Source organism: Tachypleus tridentatus, chromosome 3 (assembly GCF_004210375.1).
Source record: "Tachypleus tridentatus isolate NWPU-2018 chromosome 3, ASM421037v1, whole genome shotgun sequence".
Taxonomy (NCBI): Eukaryota; Metazoa; Arthropoda; class Merostomata; order Xiphosura; family Limulidae; genus Tachypleus; species Tachypleus tridentatus.
This window is the reverse complement of record NC_134827.1, coordinates 93,464,548-93,482,229: the sequence shown is the minus strand read 5'-3', so window position 1 is coordinate 93,482,229 and position 17,682 is coordinate 93,464,548. Positions and strand designations below refer to the sequence as shown.

The 17,682-nt window shown below is 35.5% G+C and overlaps 1 protein-coding gene across 2 annotated transcripts in view; it reads left to right on the top strand.

The window, feature by feature from the left end:
- Positions 1–17,682, top strand: part of LOC143247488 (lysosome membrane protein 2-like) — a 102,453-nt gene that overhangs the window by 48,658 nt on the left and 36,113 nt on the right. For both annotated transcript variants that reach the window (XM_076495719.1, XM_076495718.1), the window contains exon 2: positions 16,256–16,416. In XM_076495719.1, coding sequence (XP_076351834.1) covers positions 16,256–16,416 — 161 coding nt within the window. The remainder of the gene's footprint in view (positions 1–16,255; positions 16,417–17,682) is intronic.

Sequence of the window (17,682 nt, the reverse complement as noted above, 5' to 3'; positions counted from 1 at the left end):
TTGATTGTAATGGTCGCGTCCGAGTTTTCTGTAGGCTGGGGAAACATCAACAATAATAATAAAGAACAAATTTAGTACTTAATTTTACTTATCGGGAAGCGGCGCCATGGGAATATGGGGAAGTACCCCAATACCTTTGGGGGCAGTCGCTGAGGTAAATTTCATAAACTGAAGCCTAGACTCAAAATACAAATGACGTTCATTAGTTCACTTCCTTTCGTGTTGGTATATAGACATCAATGGGTACCAAAACATTTGTTAGCCCTCTCAAACTTATCTCGTGGCCAGAGGCTCATACCTCTTGAAGAGAGATCAAATGTGAAAGTTAATGAAAAACTAAAAAATAAAGATCTAAACAATAGTTACACTAATCAGTTGTTCTTATGTAAAACTTAACCAATCATACACTGAATGTAAGGTCTCTAACTTTGTTATTTTTCAATATATATGTTACAAAGTGTATCTGTTGTAACTGTGTAGTCTGACTAGCAATATCTATAAACAGTAGGTAAACAGGCGAGTGACGTCACAAAAATCATCTGTTCCGGCTTGACTTCACACCGAATCGTGTAGTTTGGGTTGATGTGTCGTTTAGTCTGCCGACAACTTATGCCTTCTTCTTCGCTTTGCTGTCTGCGCAGCCTACCGGACAGGCGCTTACCTCATTTTGTTAAATATATCAGCCCATTTTTGTCCAATATAAACAATAGCCACTCAACTAATATCCAACTACATGCGGGTTTGAAGGAGGACTGTTTAATCTTTGAGCGCCTCTTCAAAACAAGTGCCAGAATTGTGTGTGTATATGTGTGTGAACTTCACACCTGCATTTTAAAGCTTTGACATCACTAAAAGCTGTTCACATACTTCATAAAAGTATTGATACTTTATGATACTTATTGGTTACCCTGATCTAAAGAATGGATATTACGTACTTAAAACGAACTTAATGATAGTCAACCATTTCATAAGAATGGATACGATTTTAGAAAGCTTGTCTCTTACCTCCGACAAACGAGTTTGACATTACAAGATGTTAGCTAGAAACTAAAAGCAGAAGCCGCCGTTTCATTGTCGGGTTTTACTTGATTAACTGTTATCCAGCTATAGTTCAACATTTGATACAATATTCAAACAATTAACTCGCTAATTCACAGAATAGACCAGTGATTCTCAACCGAGAGATTGTGTGCCGCGGTGTTTTTGAAACACATTAAACTTTCTTGGGATTTTACAAGCAAGTCGAACACATCAGTTAATAAAAGCCACTATAGAGACACTTTGAAACCTTCCAAAACATTCGATGGTTTTTATTGAACTCGAGCACTGAGAAGTTCATACTTAAATTTCATTTTCGACTGTTAGTTTAATTGTGGCGCAACAAGCGCTTCGTATATCATAAATAATGTATCAAACAATCAAACTACTTTTTGCAACGTTCTCATTCAGCGGTAAGCTACAGCTACAACGCTGAATGTAGGAATTTCATATCAACTGCAGAACTTCTTCATATCAACTGCAGAACTTCATGCTTATCGTGTATGAATTAGCTTTCTCTTTTGCAGCACCAGACGTACTTAAATATTTTTCCATGGATAAATGATAATGTGTTGAATCAAAAGCAAGGAATCAAACAAAAGTACAAAAACGAATACATCGAATACGGTTTTATCGTTTTGAAATCGGAACATTATCAATTACCATTTTTGCCTACTCTGCAATGCAGCTTTATCGAACAAGGCGCTTGTTCCTAGCAAACTGAAGAGACTCTTTGGAAACAACACATTCAGCTGTAAAAAATAAGCCAAAAGAATACTTCGAGAATCTCGCGGTTCAACAACATGAACAATCAGGGAAGCTTGTGAACTACATGAAGCTGCCCGAAAAAGGACTGATTGCAAGTTATAAGGTTGCTCAGTTGTTGGCAAAGACAAAAAAAGTGCATACGGAGGTCAAATCTGTCATTGGCGCCAGCGTTAGCAATCATCATTGAAACTATGCTTGGAACGGATGCCGCCAAAAAGGTTAAGCAAGTTTCACTATCCAATGACACAATTTCGCGCAGAATTGTAGACTTGTCATCGGATTTGAAGGATCATGATTGCGAACACTTCGAAGAGTCTGAAAATGAATTGTCTCTGATATGGTCTCTTCAAGTTGATGAATCTACTGATGTTAGTGGAAAAGCTCAAGTTCTGGCTTTTTGCTTCATAAAAGATGGAACAATCGTAAACGAATACTTATTTTGCAAAGATTTAAAAAGTACAGTGAAAGGCCAAGACATTTTCAAGTTGGTGAATGAAAACATTTTGCTCTTCAAATTACAATGGAATAACTGTGTCAGCATTTCCACTGATGGCTGTCCTTCAATGCAAGGAAAAAGAAGGGATTCGTCACTGGTGCGCTAACAAAATCCAAACATTAGGATTGTTCACTGCATGATTCATAGAGAGGCGCTCGCCTCCAAATCTTTGCCGAAAGATTTGCAGACTGTTACAAATCAAGTTATTGAAGTGGTGAATTTCATGAAGTCTAGGCCACTTGAATCTCGACTTTTCTCTCTTCTCTGTGAGGCGATGGATTCAGACTACAAAAAGCTACTGTATCACACTGAAGTTCGATGACTTTCAAAAGGAAATGTGTTTAAAGTGTCTTGTCCAACTAAAAACTGAAGTAATTTCTTTCTTGGAGGTTGAGGAAGCAGGTTTTGAATTTTCTTTTCATGAGATCTGGTGGCTGAAGGTTCAATTTCTCTCCGACTTGTTTGACAAATTAAATTCTATAAACTTAAGTCTCCAAGGACCATCTGAAAACATTATTACTGCAACGCCCAAACTGAAGGCCTTCGATGAAAAGGTGACTCTGTGGAAGAAAGATCTCGAAAGGAGTCCTTGATTGTTTTCCTTCTGTTAACAAATGTTCGTCAAAGAAGAAAATTGTCCCTCAAATTTTGAATACATTAAGCGACCTACAGTCCGCACTAAAACTTTACTTCCGTCACTTGCTATCGATGAATATAACTGGGTGACCTATCCATTCGGAATCAACGAGAAAACAAATCTTACAACTGAGGAGGAAGAACAGCTCATTGATTTACGAAACAACAAATTTTATTAGTCATTGTTTCCCGAAAAGAGCTTGGATGAGTTTTGGATCTCCATTAAAAATTCACATCCTTCAATCAGTTCAAAAGCAGTTGAAGTTCTCCTTTCATTTGCAACTTCGTGGTTTTGCGAAACTGGATTCTCAGCATTGACCGAAATTAAAGCCAGAAAGAGAGAGAGGCTTTTACAGTCGATGATGAAATGCGAGCTTGTTTGTCTATGTTAGAGCCTCGCTTCAATTTGATTTGCTCTCTTAAACAGGCACAAGCGTCACATTGAAAATGTAAAAATAAAAAAGTTTTGATTTTTCTGCTATACCACAAAATACCACTTAACCCAGAGAGAGAGAGAGACCAGTCGAACCACAGTAACAAAAGGTAAAATTCTTGTTCAGTTCCTTGTCTTCATAGATTTGTTGAATATCTGTAAATGTGAAACGTTTATTAAAGATTTTGACAATTGTTACCATGGCTCCACTTGTCTCTCTCTCTCGTCTTTTTCCAAATTGAATGTTCTGTCATTTCCTAACGCTGTTCATGGTATTTTAATATTAGTTACTGATTCTCTATTCTGGAAGTAGATGTTGCAGCTTCGAAGATTAATAAAAAATCTCCTTTTATTTAAGTATCTTTATTCTTGTAATTTTGTATTAATTTTCCGAACAAATGTTGAATTTTGTAAGTTGTTTTTTTATATCTCTGCTTCAGTTAGGCGAAAGGAAATAAGTGTACGGATGAACTTTTGTCCGCAAACAAACCGACTTAAACACATCTTTAAAACTTGTACTGGATCAGTGTGTATGGCATTATTATTTTCAAGGCATGAACCACTGGTCATGAAATTCCATATACTTCATTGTGATGTGAAAAACATTTTATTAACTTAGCACTGCATATGGTGCATATTTAATATTTGTAAAACTTTTTCACTTTTTTCGTAGTCCGTTTGTTTGTTTTTCTTAACAGGTTATAGTTTATTAGTAACGTCGTGTGAAACAAAACAATTAACATTTTAACTGCAAGTTACGTATCGTCATCTTTATTCCAGGAACAAACTTTTTCGGAACACCTAAGAATTGGTCCATTCATCTTGAACTTTTAAATAGCACATTTATCAGAATGTTAACAGTTAGTTTATTGATGAATTGCTCCTAATTCAATCTCATGTTAAGTGACTTTTCAGACATCAGTACATACATAAGTCAACGAACAAACTTTTTCGCGATTCATATATTTCTATGTTTCAGGTGGAGGATTAACATGAGTATGTGTTATGTTTCAACAGTTACTACTTAGATTTGAAGATTCATGGTTTATGGCCCATAGTTGCACTCGCTCCACCTGTTCAGTCTATGGATGCACTAGGACTGTTAAACCTCATAATAGCATCAGAGGAGAGTGACATGTCACGTGTGCTTTTGATTAGTTGGCTTTTGTCTAGTCTATCAGTTCGAGACTGGACAGTAGTTAGTAAGCTACTTTGTGTTGCTTTGCGCGAAAATACCGAGAAACTTCTTTCATAATGGGCTATTTGCACCATGTCTACTCTATGGATTAAACTTCGAAATTTACCATCATAAACCTTCATGCTTATCGTGCCTTGAATTTCAGCCAAGATACGGCATGGCACTATTATCTATAAAGTATCTATTTCAAATTCTTAATCAGCATCGTTGTTAGTGATGTCCCCTGGTAGGTTCCTCTAAAACTTCTCATAGGTTTACAATGTGCTTGAAATTAATAAGGCTAGATGTAAATTCTATATCATTCTCGGTTAGGCAATCACGAATGGTTTTAGCTTGTGGTTATTTTTCCGGAAGTAACCACTTCTGTTTAGGTAAAAATAGAACAAGGTGAGATGCGTATAGTCAGACGGGTTTGTCAAATATTCACATGCAGAGGTATGGCTAGGTTCGTCTAGTCTCCACTGTGTATTGTTCTGCACTGCTAGCAGGGTTAGAGTGCGACGAGGATACAGTGAAGCCTATGACACTGCATGACATCACTGGGCTATTGCCACATTCTAACTCTGTCATCGTTATGCAACGACATAGAGCAACAATCACACCAGACCACAATACACTTTCATTAGTCAGCGGTGAAATTCTGAGTTAGCCCTCGTGGAGACGTTTCTTTCGTTTGTTTGTAGAAATAGGTGAATGACTTAAGAAGAATTCTTACGAAAGGTGATTTTTCGCATCTCCCTATCCGTGTTCAAGTTGATCGTATGTTAGTCTGAACAGTTTTAAATATCTACCTCTTGTCTCTCTACTATTGCCTCCTACAGTTTCTCACGCTATACAGTTTAGCTGATAATCAAACAATGTATACCGTGAGCACTAGTATTTGTTTGCCAGTCAATCGCTCGTCCGTGCAATTGAGGCAGTCACCATAGAGACCAAAATAACCACTTCTTCGAACTTGATAAATATTTCATCTTTTCAATGTTTGTCTGGTGGTTAGGGCACTTGGATCTAAATCTGCGAGGGCCTAGCATGTCCAGGTGGTTAGGGCATTCGACTCGTAATCTGAGGGTCGCGGGTTTTAATCCATGTAGCACCAAACATGCTTGCTCTTTCCGCAATTGGGGCGTTATTATTTTACAGTTAATCACACTATTCGTTGGTGAAAGAGTAGCCCACGAGTTGGCGGTGATTGGTGATGACTAGCCTCTAGTCTTGCCCCCCAGTGGCACAGTGGTATGGCGGTTTGATACCCGTGGTGATGACAGATAGCCCATTGAGTAGCTTTGTGCTTAATTCTAAAACAAACAAACAAACCCTCTAATCTTACACTCTTAAATTAGAGAAGGCTAGCGCAGATAGCTCCCGTGTAGCTTTGATCGAAAATTCAAAACAACAACAACAACAACAACAAAAAAAAACAACCAATTGTTGGTTGAGTCAGCTTCCCACAACAACTTGACTGGGAAAACCGGTTATATATATATATATATGTATGAATAAATAACTTAGTAAATGCTTATGTATTTTATTATATCATTCTCGTAAAATATTTTCATGTTAAAAAATAAACGTTTTCCTCTGTGCTATACCACTGATATAAACGCTTGGTGTGTTTTTTTTTTTTTTACGTCGTGAAATGTTAGGACTCTTATTATGAGTTTGCACCATTATACTTCTGTGTAGTAAGTGACCGGGTGTAGTTCGTTGGCTAGCCAGCGGATTGAAAAAACTGTCCTTGAATGTTTCGTTTTGTGAAACTATGAGTTATTTAATAGGAGCATTTATATAATTCATAGCGTAACTTGATGTACCGTTGCGTTGTTATTATACAAGTTTTTAATGAAAAGTAGTGTGTGTGTGCATTTTAGGTCTTTGATCAACATTTTCTTTGATTAACATTCGAAGTCGGAGAAATAGTTGATCTAACCCATTGTCTTAGAATGTTTTCACTACTCAAGTCATTTCATAGTCTAATTTTCCACACTTATAATACCTGCAACGTTTTCTGTACTAACCGGATTACACACAAATTCACAAAAATGATAGAAAACACAATTGGTCCAGTTTCTGGAATAACTTTATTCAATGAACAAAATGCTAATTTAAGACATGCAAGTGAAGTATTATTTTATTTTACAGTTTCTTATACACGGTTTTTTAAGCTACTGTAGTTGCTTTAGAGTTGTTGTCATGGTGAAGCAGAACATGTTCTTTATACATGTTAGTGGAGATAAAGAAACTTTAAGAAAATTTTCGGAATATCTTGTGTTATTTGACTTGTTTTGTTTACTTCGTGTTTTATAGTAATGACTTTTATTAAACAAAAATTCAAGACCAGCTAAGCTGGTTTGCCAACGTTGGTTGTATTTAATTTGAAAGATCGATTTGTTCTGCACGAAGCATTTACTGAATTTATTTTTAAATATATTGTTTAGTGTAATATATTTCGTGTGCTTACTGACTGTTTATTTAAATTCTTAATGCGTGGGAGAAATTCGTGTTATATAAAAAAAAAATCAGTTCTCATAGTGCACTGTATGAATTGGAGACGAAGCTTTGTTGTTTATATTTAATATAACACGTTTATTGCGTATTGGCCCTTTTAATATTTTATTCTGTCTAACGCCAGACGGTTTTATTTAGCTTATGGAAAGTTCTCGCGATGAAAGTGTTAATTCAATCTTAATTAATTCGACAGTGGCGCCACTGGTTGCCAGTAGACATGGCATCATCTTGAAATCGTATGTGTCGTTGGACATGTAAGATAGCGTATTAATTTTCCTATGAAACATCGGTCAATCCTAGGTAGTGATGCCAACTGTTTTTTAAAAGCTAGATCTGGATTAGCGGTTAAATCTCAAACAAAATGAAACACGACGTCATAGCTGACACTTGTCCAAATTTGAAACATTGTGGTGCAATTAGATTAGTATCAAATGTTGCAATTTCAAATTATATTTATGGTAATCATAGTTGGTAATTGTTAGGTTCGATAAGATTCGTTGTAATTTAATTAGGTAAACTTGGTACCAATCATACGCCCGCATGACATTGTTTTATTTCGTTTGAGATTTAGACGCACGTCAGATCTGGCTTAATATTTTGTAATTTGGCTTTAAATTTTATGTTAAAAACCACAAAAAAAATAGAATGTAAAAATAACGGGTCACCATTTTTCTTTACAAAAATACATTATTCTAGCGGCCTAACCTTATTTACATAAATCTTTATTTCTGACTTCATATATAACACTGATCTGAGGTGAGCACGGTATTGTATGATAATAAAACTCAAGTGCTTGAACTTGACTCAAGTGCTAAGTGTTCATTAAGCCACTTTGTGTCCTTTAAAATACTTTTGAAGTGCCAGAGATATAAGAATACGTATTTAGACAAATTTAATAATTAGTTGCCACCTTTATAATGAATAAGTGGCTAATTATCAGTAATAAATCTGATACGAATAAAAATCTTAAGCCTAGGCCCAATAAGAATCCATCGGCGTTATCGTCGTGTGCAAACACTTCAAAACAGAATGATGCAAAAGTACCGAAACAAGATAAAGAAATTATGGTAAGTTTTATTTAATATAGTTTTACATGGACAGATAATGAAGATGGACCTAGTGGGTTGTGTGTTGAATGTAGAACAGTGTTTAGTAACAGTAGTTTGCATCCAGCAAAATTAAAACGGCATCCAGAAACCAAACACTCCCAATTAAAAAATCCAACTTCCGAGTATTTCAAAAGAAAGTGTTTGTAATTAGGTGTAAAAAAAGCTACGTTTCGTTCGTTTCTCCATCAGGACAACAAAGGTGCTCTTACTGCTTCATATCGTATTAGTTACCGTATTGCAAAAGCAGATGAAGCTCATACAATTGCAGAAGATTTGATAAAACCATGCACAAAAGATTTTGTAGAGTTCACAATTGATGAGAAATTTCTTAAAAACTAACTCTGTCCCCTTTCTGACAACTCGATTTCTCGAAGAATCAAGGATGTCAGCAAATTGCTTAATGGAGTTAAGGCGAGTAAAAGAGTCAAACTTTTTCGCTTCAGATGGATGAATCAACAGATATCGCAGGTTATGCGATGTTGTTTGTGTTTGTTCTCTGTATTCACGAAGCTAGTTTTGAAGAAGACATGCTAATTTGTAAGCCTTTGCCTACTCAAACAACAGGCGAAGAAATATTTAAATTAATCGATTTTATTTATGGAAGAATATCAGATCCAATGGCAGCTTTGCTGAAGTATTTGTACTGATGGAGCTGCAACTATGACTGGAAAATTATCAGGCACAGTGGCACGCATCAAAAGAAAACCCAGGCATCGAGAATATCCACTGCTGTCTTCAACGTCATGCGCTTGCAATGAAATGAATGCCATTAGACTTAAGAGGTATTGGGTGATGTCAAAGTTTTTATAAAATCAAGACCACTCAATACGAGGATCTTCAGTTTACTGTGTGAGGGTATGGGAAGTTTACATAAATATTTACTGCTTCATGCTGAAGTTTGATGGCTTTCTCGAAGAAAAGTGCTTGCTCGGTTTTACGAACTCTGTGAGGAGATAGGTTTCAATTTATTTGAATGCCATTTTGAACTTGCATACAACCTAAGGGATAAATGCTGATACAGAAAGTGGCTTAACTTTGGACGTATTTGCCTATCTAAATGAGGTGAATGCTACAATCCAGGGTGCCAACCAGGGTAACGTACTTCAAAGCTCAGGGTAAAATGGAAGCACTTCAACGTAAGCTAAAACTTTAGGGTGAATGTATACTTATGGAAGAACTTGATTGCTTCGAAAATCTGGGTTTTACTTATTGAAATTTCCTTTAGCAGTTTCACTGATAGAAATTTCTGCTTGCAAAATTTATGAACAAGTAGAAGTAAAAAGTTCTCTTTAAATATTTATCTTTAATAAATTTACATTGAAGTAAATGTTATCTGGTACTAGTGACCGATTGTTTCTATTTTTAGGGTATTTTTCTGTTAAGGTTCGGGAATATGTTTTTTTTTGCTGATGTGAAACTCCGCAGGTCTAAAATGTTTGGAAATCCCTGATATTTAGTAACAGTAGACTGACGTCGCAACATACAGTAGTTTAGGTGCATAATAACCAGGGGCGTAGATTTTTTATACCCGATGGGGAAGATGATTTTGCAACCACTTATGTGGACTGTTCAATTTGTAAATTGGTAATCTCTGATTACGTGAACCTGAAAGTTGTAAACATACAGTCACAGAGTAATCTTATTGTCACGATACTTGCATATATACTTAGGCCTACTGACTGATACTTACGAACTATCGCTTAGATCGAAAAGCTTAGAAGCACGCCTATATTAAAGATGTACATTTCGGCTACTGAAAAAGCCTACATCTGGGACTAATTATGTAATTCGATTGGTAAGAACACGAGAATCACAAGAACAAACACACAATTTGTAGGCCTGTGATGCAATAAAACAATTCAACAGACCAAAGTGTAGGGGGAATGATTGTACGCTCCATACCTCCCGCCTAAAATGAAGGGGGATGTATCCCCCACCACCAGGATCTACGCCCCTGATAATAACCATGTACAACATAAACGTAATTCAATTTATTCTAACTTGAATGCTTTTCTTTTGGATAAGGAAAAGTTAAAAACAGTTTCAAAAATCACCATATAACAATGTTTTGTTTATTTAAACTTCCTAATTAACTCTTTACCATGAACAGTTTGGGAAGGTAAAGAAACGGATGGTAGACACGTGGAGATTGGTTCTAAATAAGTACTTCTATCACTAACTGAAGGAATGGGGGGGGGGAGTTACAAAACCTGCAACACGCATACGAAAACCATTACACCATCCAGTGGTATAGTGGTATGTCTGCGGACTTGTAACGTTGAAAAACGGGTTTCGATACCAGTGCTGTGAGAAGCAGATACCTCAATATATAGCTTTGTGCTCAATTCGAAACAGACTTCTAACTTTTACATTGCTTAAATTTTCTGTATTATAATTTCCATTTGAGCAAAGATCGAAATTTTCAACTTTAATCTGGGTAATGTGGTTGTTTACGCTACCAAAAGACGTCTTTTAAGTAAACAGCAAGCTTGACGACGGCCATAGTCGAAACTTCGTGGTATTGCTGTCTTTTTCAGTCAGTAACGTAAACAATCTTAAAGATCTGAAGAACTGGTAAGAAAGTTTTCAAAACTTAAGGTAAAACATCCTATCAATAAAAAATATTCATGATGCACATAAGGGGGCAGGACAATAAAATGACTTTGTGGCGTATCCAACTTGTATGAAAGCTGGTGTGTGTAACGTCGTGCTTGATTTCTTAAAATAGGTTTGGTTTGAATTTCGCGCAAACCTACACGAGGACTATCTACACTAGCTGTCCCTAATGTCGCAGTGTAAGACTAGAAGGAAGGCAGCTAGTCATCACCACCCACCGCCAATTATGGGACTACTCTTTTACCAACGAATAGTGGGATTGACCGAAGATTTATAACGCCCCCGCGGCTGAAAGGGCGAGCATGTTTGTGACTGGAATTCGAACCCGCGACCCTCAGATTACGAGTCCGAGTGCCTTATCCACCTGGTCATGTTGGGTCTCTTAAAACGGGAGTCACAAAAGCTAAAATTCTTTTTTTTTTTCAGATATAATAATTCAATTACTGGCTGCCCATTACGAATTTAGTGATAACCTTACGTGTAGTGAGTGTTAGTATAATAAGGATAAATTACAGACGAAGTGTAATATCACCTAGCCTAGAGCCAAGTGCCTTGAATTTATCTAATATTGATTACTTTTTAAACTTGGAGTGTTTTGTATTAAGTTATTTTCTGTTACATCACCAACGTTTTAATATAAACGTATCCAATCAACGAAGACTGTTAATTAAAAAATCAACGATTTTTTTCTAGTTTGTTTCCTTTTATACTTCGAGTACATAGGGGTAAAGGTATAACTTAATATTCTTGTTAGTCTAAGAAACGTGATACGAGTCGTTTTTGGCACGTTGCCTTATCAAAACGCACTGATATTTTTTATATCTTAAGTTAATCTGAATTTTACAAATAAGCCACGAAATAATTTCGTGAATGGTTTTAATCTTGATTGGATCCAACAGGAATTTACAGACTTTTGACTGTTTTGACTGCACTTTTCTGCCTTAAATCTGTTTTATTTTCGTTATCTATGAAATGTGAGATTAGGGTTCATTATGGGGTGTGTAGATGGGGAGGGGGTAGTACTTGTTCCGTTACCTATGGCTGGATATTTGCTAGTATATTAAAATAATACTCAGTTTTCGTCAGTAAGAAGCGCTAATATTTTAGGACTATTTGAATGCGCATGCTTATCATTGTAACAGGTATAAACGAAAGGCTGAAGAAACTACATGTAACACACCGACCGCCACAATGCGAGTGTAACAACGAAAACGTGTTCGCGATAGAAACACTTAAAATAAATTCAAAACAATTAATAATAAAAAAATAGAGTAAAATTCACACCAGTATTAATAAACAATTTATCATGACTAATTAGTCAATCAATATTATTGGGGAGGGAGAGCAGAAAGAGTATTTAATTTAAAAAATACAGCAGACGATACAAGTGTATATGAACGAAAATTTTTCGTTTTGCGCACCTTCATATAGGAAAAGTGTGATCTACACGGTAGATGCGACGGACAAACAGTCGAGTGGATATTTTGTTTTTATATATAGATTTTCAACAGTATCTATGGAGGGGAGGCGAACAAATAAGACTGAACCTTTATTTTTTTGTTTTATATTTTTAGTCTATATTGTAGAAACACCTGTTTAGAAAGTGATTTATTACAGGATCATTTTCTAGTACAATTTTCTTTTAAATATAATGCAGTTCTATAGACTTAATTTGTTTTAAACAGGGGACATTTGTTCAATGGATAGACTTTAACAGTGGAAGGTCGGAATTATATTAGAAAAAAAAAATTAGAATCCTGAGTAAATTATCGGATTTCCAGTTTTATGTATGTATGTTCCGGATTGCTTAGTTGTATCGATATTCCAATATCCTCGTGAATGTGAAATATTTCTTATTTCTCACAACCATCTTTCTTTGCTCGTCTTCATGTCTCTTTCTAGATCTGTTCTCTTACAGTTTATTCTTATACAATAAAAGTGGAATTTTTTTTAGTCCTAGTACACATTTCAATTATTTATTTTGTATGTTTTTAACACTATCCTGCGTAATTGACCCATAATTCAACACTACATATCATAATAGCTTTCGATATCACACAGAACATTTATCGCCGATTTTAAGAAACTTTTATAAATTTATTTTTTACCATGCTACACATTGAATTCATTATTAGTATAGTTCTTGTTCTAATTTATTTACCCTTAATCCATTGTTTTCCTTATAAAAAATTATTGATAATTCTCTTCTATTTGAATATTTTTACAACTTACTTATCTTTCATTTCTTCAATTACATTTAACATTAATACCATATCGTATGCCATTAAATAAAGGCTGTTTTTTATATTCTTAATACTCTCTCTCACTTGTTTTTCTTCTGTAACTGGGTTGTGATGTTCATTGCTGTCTTTCTTTCGATAACGTACATTTTTGGATCATCTTTAATACTGCTGGCTAAAATAGAAAGATTTTTACAATAACTATTGCAACAAGGAGTAAACTTTATTAAGGTGATTAAAAATATTTATTTCCACAAGTAAATAAACAAAGGTTGACTACTCCATGTTAAATTTATTTTGGAGCCTCACCAGTTCGCCACATTCAATCATGCTCTATCTCGTGGGCGTACATCTTAAAATTACTATTGCAGCGTATTTTCCTTTGTTTATAACTGTATTATGAGACTTTTCTGTAAGAAACGTAACACTATCCCTGCATACTTCCCATACTCCACCTGGCGTACGAGAACGACAATTTTCCAGCATCTATTTCAACGGCAGGATTGTACCGAAGTTAAACGTATGTGTTTGCACGTGACGTGCCACTCTTCAAGACTGTCCTTGATTATATTGCGAACAGTTGCCTGGGTTACATGGATGACCTAAGTCACTTACCTCTGTATCCTACGGTTCTTAGTTGTTACAAAACTGCAAGCCATAAATTATTCAAGATCTCTAAGTGATGCTGGTGCTCCAGTTGATCGGTATTTCTTAGTTTTCGAACACTGTCTTAAATCCTAAATCCGCATCATTATGATCTGAGTATTTGAATATTTTGCGATAAAAGGATTGTTGCATACACACCAACCAACCAAAGTTAAGAAAGCGACACTCGATAGTAACCAATATTAGCTTTAGAATTGCAAATATTAGCAATAAATAATGAACAACCGTCCACCCGTGTGATTCTTTTAAAAACTTGAACTAAAAACTGCTAATCTAGTTAACTTAGCGTAATCAGTAGTTACGTATCTACACGTGCTTTCACCTTATGATTTTGCTACTCTCAATTATCCGTTTTCAAATCCAAACAGAAAACTGTCCACCTTTCCTCTTAGGTGAAGCTATAGTAAACATTTCAGACCAATAGCTCACGAGAATTGTTGTACAGGCGTGTACATTTTCGGTCACAACTGAAAGGTTTTGTTAAATACTTTTGCACATGTGACTTATATTTAGACCATTGAACATTAAGTGTTATTTGTAAAGATTTATCAGTGCACAAACTTTGAAAATTAAAAAAATTAAAAGGTAACTGGTTTATTATAAAATAAACTTTCTCTAACTTCAGTGCGAAGGAAAACATCAATCAAAATTAGATATATATGTCTCGTGTGTTTTTTAATGGATTGCTTTTAAGTTTACGTGAAGTGGGAATCCAGTAGAGCTCGTCCACGGAAAATGTAATGGTTTAGATTACGAAACTGTTACTCTTGTTAATAACGCAGTGTGTCTTGCAACAACAACTGTTGGCTGAGCAACACACTACCATGTGTCTTGGTGTTGAAATATACAGTTTAAAGTTGAGTTTTCATATTGTTTAGGCAACATTATTATACGCCGTACATTTCACAAACTCGACATTTGGTTTTACTAAAGGAATATTGTACAGATAAAATGCATTATGTATATTAAATACTTGAAGTTTAGTGTATAGATAAATTAGCCGTATATTTAAAAGTGGGCGAGTTAAGTGAATGAGAAGAAATGATAAAACTGTAAAGTACAAGGAAAACATAATGCACGTTTTGTCAGAATTTTCTTCAGTCCACAACTGCTCACTAGGTTTCAACACAACTGCTATTTAAATTAGTTTTAAGTGACTTAAAATTTGAATTTTTACCAACACAGGATTAAATGGCTGTTACTCAGGACAATAAATTCGAATAATTTTTCACTCAATTTGTCGACTTCTTAAACTCGTCTTATTTTTTATTATGTTTACTCTAAAAATAAACCTGTCTGTATCGAAAATGGAGTTATTTCTTCCAGTCAAAACAAGTTGTTACTGCCTTATAAAATATTTAAAAAAAAACAACAGTAACGTTATTACAGAAATAAGGTACAAAGAATACATCTGGAACTTCTTAATCCTTTGCGGCTGAAATCAGTTTTACTAATCTCGATGCGAATTAGCAAGACCTGTCTTGTTATCATTACTTAAACATCATTAGGGTGAATATGTGTATTTAAGCACAAAGCTACACAATGGGCTTTCTGTGCTCTACCCACCACAGATATTTAAACTCTGTATCTATGGTTTGTCCACAGACATACCGCTGTGCCACTGGGGGAGCAGAAGATAAGGATCTTTATAGTGAGTCAGTTTTCAAAATTTTTGAAAGAAAGGGCGAATTATCATGCAATCTTGTGTAACAACGTACCTCTTGTATCAATTGTAGTCTATTTTTCAAATACTTAATCTGGAATATACGCCATGTTTGCTTTTGAATTTCGCGCAAAGCTACACTAGGGCTATCTGCGCTAGCCGTCCCTAATTTAGTAGTGCAAGACTAGAGGGAAGGCAGCTAGCCATCATCAACCAACGCCAACTCTTGGGCTACTTTTTTACCATGTTTGGCGAGCATGTTTGGTGCGACGGGGATTCGAACCAGCGACCTTTGGATTACGACTCGAACGCCTAAACTCACCTGGCCATGCCGGTCCTATACACCTTGATTCAATATCTTTATATTTTAATATGTTCATAAGGGTTTTTTAAACGTGTATGATAAATATTTATGCATCTCAGGTGCCTATCCTGGTTCAATAAACAGATCAGTGTTATAATATTAGAAATCAATGACAACACCAAACTGTTTATTTAGATTTTCTTATCGACAAAATCTTTTTCTTAAACAAAATCCTCCAAAACTTGTATTCGGAAAACAAAGTGTGTGATATTATTATTTCGCAATGTCGTCACAAGAACCGTTTTCGTTTGTAGCGACTAAATGTTTCAAAACGAGACAGTTATTGTTTGTATTTTTAGTAGGATACTAATGATTTTATGAAGCGAAACGTTGAGTGTTATAAGATCGTTTTTTTTCTAGTATTAAACTGTGTTATACGAGCAACTATGCACTTCAGAAATAAAATAAGTTATTTTTTGTATTGTTCACGAACACAAGTTCATTTGTTTTTAGTTTAAGAATAAGGTATATGTCATTGTTGTTATTATTTCGCATTTTCGTCATATACTAACTTTGTTTTCAGCAACTAAATCTTTCGAACGGGACAGAAGCTTACACGAACTGGAAAGATATCCCTGTTCCTCTCTACATGCAGTTCTACGTTTTCAATGTCACAAATCCTTATGATGTCATTCGAAACTCCAGTAAACCCGCAGTGCAAGAGATAGGACCATATACATTTAGGTGAGATTATATTATCATATTTAGGTGACTAGGAATGTACGTCAGTAACAGTTTTTAATTCTCTAACAATATATGGAAATAAAAACTGATACACACGCCTTTAGTTGGGTGTCAATAACATCAACTGTTAACTCGGTTGAACAGAAGACAAACTAGTCGTAATATTCAATAGGAAAACAATGCAACCGGATAGTAAAAAAAAAAAAAAAACATGGGCCTGTGACTACTACCGTGACATCAGGGACTTCTTTATCATTGTAGAGTGAGGTATGGCAAAAAGTAATTTTTGTCGAAAACAAATACAACAAAATCTGGACTTTTTAACATTAAAAAAAATCAGAAAATTGTGGGCTTTTTATGTTTTTGAATATTGGTGTGATATGCCTAACTGTTACTGAACACATTATGAGGAATGAGGAACAAAAATGCTATGTTTTGCTTTTTCTTTTAATGGACAGTTATCAATCTTAGCCGTTTTTGATTTTAAACTGATAAACCGAAAGATATTTTGGTTTGTTTTAGAACGAAACTGCAAAATGAGCTATTTGTCCTCTGTTTATAAACTTAACACTGACTCGTTGAAAGACTACTAAGGGGAAAGTCAGCTAATCAACAGCACCTACCGCCAACTGTTGAGTTATAAAAAACCTACAGTGGAATTTCACCACACTCTTATGATATACCAACAGCCTCAAAGTACGAAGCGTGATTTCAAGGTAACGTGATATGAACCATGGATCTTCTGATTTACAGTCCTGCAAACCACCCATTAGGCCACATCTATCCCTGCGTGAATAAAATTAACTTACCATGACACTGGAGACCGTACAACAATTTCGGATTCGGTATCGAAAAAGTAATGTTACTACAGCACTACAAGACTATTTTCCTTAATTCATATTCATTTGAATAAGATCACAATCATTCTTGCGTTTTCGCCAGGCATGGCCAGGTGGGTTAAGGCGTTCGACTCGTAATCTGAGGGCCGCGGGTTCGAATCCCGGTCGCACCGAACATGCTCGCCCTTTCAGCCGTGGGGACGTTATGACGTGATGGTCAATCACACTATTCGTTGGTAAAAGAGTAGCCCAAGAGTTGGCAATGGGTAGTAATGACTAGCTGCCTTCCTTCTAGTCTTACACTACCAAATTAGGGGCGGCTAGTGCAGATAGCCCTCGTCTAGCTTTGCGCGAAATTCAAAAATAAACAAACAATGTTTGTGTTTTATGTTAGCATGAATGTATATTCTATAATGTTTTGGCTGCA